This window comes from Rhinichthys klamathensis, unplaced genomic scaffold, assembly GCF_029890125.1.
Source record: "Rhinichthys klamathensis goyatoka isolate OS25496 unplaced genomic scaffold, OSU_Roscu_1.1 h1tg000121l_1, whole genome shotgun sequence".
NCBI classification, from domain to species: Eukaryota; Metazoa; Chordata; class Actinopteri; order Cypriniformes; family Leuciscidae; genus Rhinichthys; species Rhinichthys klamathensis.
In genome coordinates, this window is record NW_026606658.1 from 179,308 (window position 1) to 189,077 (window position 9,770).

General features: G+C 43.1%; 1 protein-coding gene across 1 annotated transcript; it reads left to right on the top strand.

Moving 5' to 3' along the window:
• The first annotated feature begins 8,533 nt into the window (after nucleotides 1-8,533).
• On the top strand, nucleotides 8,534-9,453 carry LOC130088547 (hemoglobin subunit beta-2-like). The gene is made up of 3 exons (XM_056255354.1): nucleotides 8,534-8,726; nucleotides 8,869-9,104; nucleotides 9,210-9,453. Exons 1-3 carry the CDS (start codon nucleotides 8,642-8,644, stop codon nucleotides 9,336-9,338), a joined length of 450 nt encoding a protein of 149 aa, XP_056111329.1. The 5' UTR covers nucleotides 8,534-8,641; the 3' UTR covers nucleotides 9,339-9,453.
• Nucleotides 9,454-9,770: the final 317 nt, after the last annotated feature.

The window sequence follows — 9,770 nt, forward strand, 5'->3', positions numbered from 1 at the left end:
ACTCCTGCCAGTAAACGCTGAAAATTGACTTGATGCCCATTTTCCCCTCCTCATTTTTGGGGTGATACCATAGACTGTAAAAAATAGGGTGATACGTGATGATAGCCTACTGTACGTGCGCGCGCACTTGAGTCACAGGTCGAGGGTCAGATCCTAATCAGCTCACGTCTGCATCTTCATGAGTAACCCCACAACCTGATTTAAATAATTATTTAATTTTAGTAATTTGGTTAGTTTCGTTCTTATGCAAGATGCTTAATGTGACCTTTAAATTTAACAGATTTTTAAAAAATAAACAATAGCCTACAATGCAGTTTATTTTGAGTGCTAATTTATTTAGTTTATTCTTAACGGTCCATCATGCAGGCCTCTATGCGCCACTGATTTTACTTTTAATACAATGTTTATTACAGTTTTCTCGGTTGCTGAGACACAATTCATGAAACAATTCACCATTTTCTCACAACTATAAGCACAATCCCTGAACTACACACCAACTTGTACAAAGCTTGTAAAAACCAATTTCAGTCAAAAACATATTCTCTTTTGTCGTGAATCAAACATTGGCCTCAGATGACACACAAAACCGAACAAATACACAGACAACTTTCCTGCTCAGTGAACACTAGGGAGATTCATTTATTATAAAACTGTAACAAAAACGTAATATTTTTTTGCAGCTCAATGTCTATTACAGTAAATGAAAGACAGTAAAATACCACAATGAGCCTTAGTAAAAAATATTTTTTATTACATTACTGTAAAGGTAGGCTATCTTACAGAACAAATAAAGTAAACTTTAAATACCTAAGAATTGAATATGAACATGGTATGCAACACAATACAGTAGGTCAATTCCTACAGTAATTTTTTTTTAGCATCCTCTGCACCTTTGGCCAGATTTAATTACAAAATCATTATACAATACTATCGCAGCTTCTTGGTCTTCTGACAAGACTTTTCTACCTCCCCGCTGTCATTTCTCAGTTTTGCAAAAGTGCCACATGTAAAAAATGGCTACAAATAAATGTTACAATTGTGAGTTTGAGGGTGTACAACATGTGCTACAGTGTACTGTAGTGAAATTAAAAGTACTGTTACTGTATACTGTAATTCTACTGTATGTTAATAAAAACCGAGATGAAAAAACAATATGATGCTTTCAGCTCTCTCTCCAGTGTTAGGATGCATTTTCTAAAGCACATGTGGCCCTAATTATATTACCCTGAGATTCTGATTGTTGTGTCATCAGTTCCCTTTCGAGGGAACTTGGAATGCTTTAACGACGCTTTGGGAACGCCCCCAGCGTGAATGCGTCGAAGCATCTATGTCAACTAGTCCAATGGAAAGAATGAGCGTCACGGGCGGGTGACGTCATGACCAGGAAGGGATAAAAGCACATCCGGTGCAAACCGGCATTAGCTTCTGTGCCTCAGCAAGCGATCTGTGTTATACTGTCTCTGTCTATTTATTGTTGTCTGTTGCATATATTTGGAAAGAGTTATGGCGAAACAAATGTACAAACAGTGTGCTTCTCCCTGCCCGCGTTATTTAACGGGTGGGGACACACACGAGCTTTGTGTCGTTTGTTTGGGAGTAGAGCATGCGGTCTCAGCCTTCGAGGGGGCTGAGTGCCAGCATTGTGAGATGCTTCCGCTTCGCATGCTCCGCTCTCGCCTGTCACTCTTTGACGAGAGTGGTCAGGTTCGCGATCCTCAGGGTGCAGGACCCGCTGTTGCCGAGGCAGCACGGAGAATGCATTCCTGGGGATCGCAAAAGGATCTTTCGGAGGGGTTGGAGACGGGTCCGAGGGCCTTTTCTCCTTCCTTACCCAGAGGATCCAGTGCTCTCCCCCCGGTGTCGGAAGCCCGCTCTGCGGCTTCTTCCGCCCGGGGAGAGAGTCCTCCATTACTTTAGTGCTCTTCCTCTGAGGAGGTTGATGTAATGAGTATGTAGAGTGAAAGCACACACACTGGGGAAAGAGATTCGCCACCTGTTTCCCCAGCATATGAGGAGCGTGTGGAGGTGATGTCTAGGGCTGTAGAAAAATTAAATATTGAATGGCCAGCTGAGAAAAGGGGCGCTCGTCCCAAAAGTAAATTAGACGAGCGCTTCCTTTCTTCAACTACATCATCTCCACCACGAGGCCTTCCCTTTTTCCCCGATCTTCATAGTGAGCTATCTAGATCGTGGAATAAGCCGTACTCGTCACGACTTTTCAGCCCTCAGGTTCACTTATATTCAGGTATAAGAGGGCTGAAAGAGTACGGATATGAGGCGATGCCCCAGGCTGAACAGACGCTCGCGAGCTATCTGTCACCTGGTCCAGCATCGTCTCTGAAGGCCTCAGCTTTGCCCACTAGACCGCTTAAAGCAACTTCGGTTTTAGTGGGCAAAGCTTATACGGCAGCAGGTCAAGCTGGAGCATGTCTGCACACTATGGCAGTGCTCCAGGCTTACCAAGCTGACCTGCTGGGGGATCTGGATAGGAGTGAGGGAGTTGGTCCTGACGAGGTTCGAGAACTTCGTCGGGCCACCGATCTGTCTCTCAGGGCTACAAAGGAGACCGCCAGAGCATTTGGGCGGTCTATGGCAGCCCTTGTAGCTACTGAGAGACATCTTTGGTTTAATCTGGACGAAATAAAAGAAAAAGATCAGGCTTTTTTATTGGATGCTCCGCTTGAGCCTTCTGGTCTCTTCGGCGACGCAGTCAATGCGGTCGTCGAGAGATTTCAAGAGTCAAAGAAGCAAGCGGAGGCATTTAAAAAGTTTCTCCCTCGCCGTGTCCAGCCCCCTGGGGCTGCTGGGCGTGAGCAGCCCCAGCCGTCGAGCTCCTCATATCGTGCGCAACAGAAAGAGAGTGTTTCGTCTCCAGAACTGGCTGTCTCGTTAATACCAGAGACCAGCCTCGAGAGGCTGGTTCCCTTAGTAGATTTTCTGGCAGCGTGGAAGCTACTGCCAAATATCGTGACTCAAATCAGATCCGAGGACTGGTTTGCCACGATAGATCTGAAGGACGCTTACTTCCATGTCTCCATCCTCCCTCAGCACAGGAAGTTCCTAAGGTTTTCTTTCGGGGGCAAAGAATACCAGTATCGGGTACTTCCTTTCGGTCTAGCTCTATCACCCCGCATGTTCACGAAATGCGTAGATGCAGCTCTAGCCCCGCTCAGGCTACAGGGCATACGTATTCTGAACTACATCGACGACTGGCTGATTCTAGCGGAATCAGAGCAGTTGGCGGTTTGGCACCGAGGTGTCGTTCTCGCTCATATGCAGATGTTGGGGTTGAGGCTCAATGCCAGGAAGAGTGTGCTTTCTCCAGTACAGAGAACCACTTTCCTTGGTGTGGTATGGGATTCAGTGACGATGCGGGCCACTCTATCGCCCGTTCGTGTAGCTGCTATCCTGACAGCCACAAAAGAGCTGAGGCTAGGCCAGTCACGCACTGTAAAACAGTTCGAGAGACTGTTGGGTCTTTTGGCAGCAGCGTCCAACGTGATACCTTTTGGCCTGCTGTACATGAGACCTTTACAGTGGTGGCTCAGGACCAGGGGGTTCTCCCCGAGGGGAAACCCACTTCGTATAATCAAGATCACGCGGCGGTGTCTCCGCGCCTTGGTTATATGGAGGAAACACTGGTTCTTAACCCAGGGTCCGGTGTTGGGAGCTCTTTGCCATCGAGTTGCGATCTCGACAGATGCTTCCCTCACTGGCTGGGGAGCGGTAATGGAAGGCCGCTCGGTTCAGGGTCTGTGGAGGAGTCATCATCTTTCTTGGCACATAAATTGCCTAGAGATGATGGCTGTCTTCAATGCGTTGAGACAATTCCTCCCAGACCTGAGGGGCCATCATGTGCTCATCCATACAGACAACACATCGGTGGTCTCTTATCTGAACCGTCAGGGGGGTCTGCGTTCGCGTCCACTTTGCAAGCTGGCGCACCAGATCCTCCTGTGGTCTCTGGGGAAGGTACTCTCCTTGAGGGCAGTGTATATTCCTGGGGACCAGAATATTGGAGCAGACATCCTGTCGAGGCAGGAGCTGAGGCCAGGGGACTGGAGACTCCACCCCGAGGCGGTGGAGAAAATTTGGGAGTTTTACGGCCAAGCAGAGGTGGATCTGTTTGCGTCTCAGCATACGATGCACTGTCCACTTTGGTTCTCCCTGACTCATCCAGCCCCCCTGGGGCTGGATGCTATGGTGCAGACGTGGCCAAGGCTACGTCTGTACGCATTTCCCCCTGTTGCTCTGCTCCCAGGAGTTCTGGAGCGAGTCCGCCAGTACGGAATAAGCCTACTGCTAGTAGCACCACGCTGGCCGAGTCAGATCTGGCTTGCGGACCTGATCCATCTCTTAGACGGTCCTCCCTTGGAGATCCCGATCAGGAGAGACCTTCTGTCTCAGGCCGGGGGCACAATATTTCACCCCCGGCCAGATATTTGGAACCTGTGGGTTTGGCCTCTGAGGGGGCCCAACTCATAGAGAGTGGTCTCTCATCTGAGGTTGTTGAGACCATTCTAAGCTCCAGAGCTCCAGCTACTAGGAAATTATATGCGCTTAAATGGAGAGTTTTTTCTGTATGGTGTCACCGACATCAGTGGGATCCGGTTAACTGTTCTGTGAACACAGTACTCGAGTTCCTGCAGGAGCGCTTTACGTCAGGTCTATGTCCTTCCACGCTCAAGGTCTACGTGGCGCCCATTGCGGCTTACCACGCCCTGGTGGGGGGTACATCGTTGGGTCGAGACCCCCTGATTACACGTTTCCTTCGTGGCACATTGAGGCTGAGGCCTGCAACTCGCACTAGGGTGCCAGCTTGGGATCTTGCTATAGTACAAGAAGGCCTGTCTAGGGCTCCATTCGAGTCCTTAGATTCGGTTTCAGAGAAATTTCTTACCCTTAAGACTATCTTTCTGCTAGCTATTTCGTCCCTTAAGAGAGTTGGAGACCTTCAGGCCCTTTCGGTTTCCCCCACTTGCCTTGAGTTTGCGCCGGGGATGGTCAAGGCATTCTTATATCCAAAATAGGGATACGTCCCTAAGGTGCCGACCTTGATTCCGAGGCCTATTGTGCTGCAGGCTTTCTGTCCTCCTCCTTTTACATCTGTGGACCAGGAAAGGCTGAACCTCTTGTGTCCAGTGCGAGCACTGGATACTTATGTTCATCGGACATCTTCATGGAGGAAGTCCGACCAGTTACTTATTTGCTTTGGATCACCTAAGAAAGGTCTTCCTGCTTCTAAACAGACGGTTAGTAAGTGGATAGTTGAGGCTATTACACTTGCATACGAGTACTCTGACCAGCCGTGTCCTTTGGCGGTCAGAGCTCACTCTACGAGGGGTATGGCGGCCTCTAAAGTCTTACTATTTGGGGTTTCTCTTCAAGATGTTTGTGATGCGGCAGGCTGGTCCTCACCGCTCACATTCGTTAGGTTTTACAGCTTAGACCTGGATGCTGCCTCAGGTTCTCAAGTGCTTAGTGCTTAGTTACAACAGACTGACACTCAGGTACTTGGAATCCTGGCGTTTTGGGTATTCTCGTTCCCAAAGCGTCGTTGACGCATCGCAAGTTCCCTCAAAAGGGAACGTCTCAGGTTACGACTGTAACCATAGTTCCCTGAGAAAGGGAACGAGACGATGCGTCACCCTGCCATACTTCCTGCATCCCTGTGATCGGCTTGCTTCGGCATTTTTCGAAGCTAATGCCGGTTTGCACCGGATGTGCTTTTATCCCTTCCTGGTCATGACGTCACCCGCCCGTGACGCTCATTCTTTCCATTGGACTAGTTGACATAGATGCTTCAGACGCATTCACGCTGGGGGCGTTCCCAAAGCGTCGTTGACGCATCGTCTTGTTCCCTTTCTCAGGGAACTATGGTTACAGTCGTAACCTGAGACGTTTTGCTTACAGAAATATTTACTCCTGGATAAATGCTATTCGTGCTATTTGAGTTCACATTGTGATGCTTGAGTTAATTATATGATGTCTTTGTGTTATATGAATGGGAACATTGTTAAACCTGCATTTTTTGTGTGAAGTTTTGCAGAAATCATTAAGATTTTATACATCATAAACGTTTGCGAAACGTGTCTGTTTTGAGAACTGAACGAATGGTTTGGAAAATGGTGCCAACTGAATCAGTTATAGTGTTAGCAATCGAGAAAACCGTCTTCTTCTTCTTCTTCTTCTTCTTCTTCTTATTATTATTATTATTATTAGTAGTAGTAGTAGTAGTATTAAGATCTAAAACATTAATAATAATAATAATAATAAACATGTAGGGTGAATTGCACTAATGTGGGACACTGCCTAATGTGGGACACCTAAGGTCTAGTGTTTGTAGGTCCCCCATAAATACATGAATGACAGTGAAACTATGGGTTAGACAAAGCTGTGGTGTCATGTGATCAAAATCACATGACCTATCAAATGTCCAATCATAGTTGAGGGTGGAGCAATCATCAAACAGGAGACACCTTGTGTGAAGACCATCCGAAGGTTAATGACATAGAGTTTTAACAAATTTGATGTTAAGGAGTTAAATAGATTTTAAACAAAGCAATCCTGCTACTTTTTAGCCTGATATGCTTATGAAATGTTTGTCCATCAAAAAATAGTGTAACTTTATGTGTATAAACTAAATATTTTATATTTTTATCAAATTTCCTAATGTCCCACATTAGGAAATGTGGTTTCCAAATCCGGGACAGTATGATCAGCCTAATGTGGGACAGTACTTAAATGAGTCAAAAATGTGTGGTGGGGCATGTTTAAAAATTATTATTATTTTTTTTTAATAAAAATATTAATAATGTTTATATTAGACAAATCTTAACTAAAAAAAAAAAAAATTCACCTAAGGCATTGATGAAATGGAAACAGGATTTTCATGACCTTTTTTCAGAATCTGTGGTCAGATATTAATTAATATGTAATTCCTAATAAATAAGTCAAAGAAACTCACTTTAAAATAATAAATAGATATTATCCATGTAATGATTTTATCAGTAAGTTTAAAGAAGGGGTTTCTCCATTATGCTGTTTTGGTAAAGAGGAAACAGAAACAATTGTACATTTATTTTTTAGTTGTAATTATACCTAATTATTTTGGTCCAAAGTTTATCTGTTTATTTTTTAGGTGTTTTACAAATGCATCACTATAACTGATATAATGGTCTTGTTTATGGATTGTGATACTGGTTTACTGGAAATGGATAATATAACTAAAGATTTTGTTATTTTACATGTTTCATTCATTCATAACAAAGAAAATTACTAACTAAGATTTAAGAGAGAATCTAAAATAAAATAAGATTTTACTATTCTACATGTATCAATGTGATTTTTGGTATTTTATCATAGATTTTTCAGTGTCCCACATTGGGGAAACAACTGTCCCACATTAGGAAGCTGCTGATTATTTCAGACAACTTGCAATAAGAGCACTAATATGTCTATATTTTTTTCTCTTATGAATGGGTTATCTGAATTTTCTCTTTTGATTTGATTAGGACACATACTGGGGTTTTTAAAATGGTATTGGGTGTGGATTTAATGTTTTGGTTACACATCGCAATATGTCACAGAAGTCTGAAGTGCAAAAAATGTCCCACATTAGGGCAATTCACCCTGTTTTGTTTTTATTACAAGGCATATATTGTGTAAAAAGAAGACCAAAAAGGGAACGGAAGCACAATTTTTGATTATTCTTATTTATTTACTTTGTTTATTTTGTGTGCTAATTTACTTAGTTTAGTTCTTATGCAATATCTGAAAGGTCCATTTGCTCATGCACGCCTCATATACAGCTCTGATTTTACTATAAATACGACGTATATCACATTTAATTCTTGCAATTTTGCATTAGTAATAATGATAATAACAGTAACAACAATAAACGTGAACATTTGTTCTCTTACAAGGCACATTATGCTATTGCAAAGACAAAACGACTAAAAAGGGAACTGAATCAGTTTTTGATTATTCTGATTTTCTTATTCTGAATTGATTTATAATCATTTATTTCATTTATTGGCTCTCAGATGTTTGCCTGGTGAATCGATAAAATGCCCACGCCCTTTTTATTTGGTATTTGGTGAGACTGGATTTTTTTTAACCACTCAGTCAAATGCATTTCATTTTGAGATCTACGTAATTGAGAGTCTGTTAGTAGAGATAAGCAGAGTCGTTTTGAATGTGCGTATGTATGAATGCGATAACCAACAGCTGAGATCACAACAATAATTCATAGTCTTTGAAAGTCACGTTCACAACTGATTAGACAAGGATTAAAACAATTACATAAAGATTTAGGAATATTATGTTTTATCTAAAGACATGATCCTTTCCAGCATATGTTGATCCACTTTCTATTCAGCGTCATACTATTTTTTTTCTAACTCTTTTCATGAAAGGGGGCGTATATGCTACAAGTATTTTGCTACTTACATTAAAACTTCTAGAAGATTGCAAACGTCCAGAATCACTACATAGTCAGCGCCATGCCCATGAGAAGTTTCAGCCAATCAAGTGAGCCCACTTGTATTGGCGATGCAACCCGATGGCATAAATTGTGTCGACAAGAGTGGAAAGGTATGATTCTTATTCCCAACGGAGAAGAAAATCATAAACTGAAAACATGGTTGTGTGGACCGACCAGGAGCGTGCCTATATCCAGGACATTTTCAGCAAGCTTAACTATGAGGACACTGGCCCAAAAGCCTTGCAGAGGTAAGGCCTATGCCCATTAATGTGCTCCTCATTCTCATAGTTTATGCAAGTTTTCTTTGTACAGAGTATATACAAAAGAGCTGGATTCCTTTTTATTTTTATTCTTTTTTAATTTGTGGATGTTTTATGTTAATGTTATATATTGCATGGTCTTGGTTGTGTATCCCTGGACTCAGCGGTACTTCGGAGGTTTTGGAAACCTGTACAGTGCAGAGGCCATCAAGTCCAATCCAATGGTCGCAGCCCACGGAACTGTTGTGCTCCACGGGCTTGACAAAGCCATGAAGAACATGGATGATATAAAGAACGCATACGCCGATCTGAGCGTTCTGCACTCCGAGAAACTGCATGTGGATCCTGACAACTTCAGGGTATGGAAGCATAACAGCATATAAAACTCGTACAGATGCACTCAGACACTATTTAAAACATTTAGCAACCAGTTGCGCGACACTCTTTTGCCTTTTCTGTTTCAGCTGCTGGCCGACTGCCTGACAATCGTGATTGCAGCGACGATGGGTTCCTCTTTCACCGCGAACGTGCAGGCTGCCTGGCAGAAGTTCATCGCTGTTGTCGTCTCTGCTCTGAGCAGACAGTATCATTAAAAACTCTCAATTATGGGGAAATTATTGTATGTCTCTAATGCAATAAAGAGGAATTGATACGCACCTGGGCCATCCGTTTAAACTCATCATTATCCGAATATCATTAAACGGAGAGTTCACCCAAAACTGAACAATGTCGTCATTTACTCACCCTCATTATTTCTCCATGAATAATGACTGGTGGGAATAATGACTCCATGACATTTATCACAAAGTTGTTTGTGTAAAAATTACACAAAGTGTAATGCTCATCTTGTTTGGATGTACAGAATTGTTTGGTAGGATGATTATAATAGCCGCTGGCAGCTTATGGTGCAACATTTGTGATATAGCCTACACACTTAAAAATAACAGTTCCAAAAGGTGTTTTTGTTATCAGCAAAAGCCATAAGAACCATTTAGTTCCCCAAATAACCTTGCTGTTATGGTAGT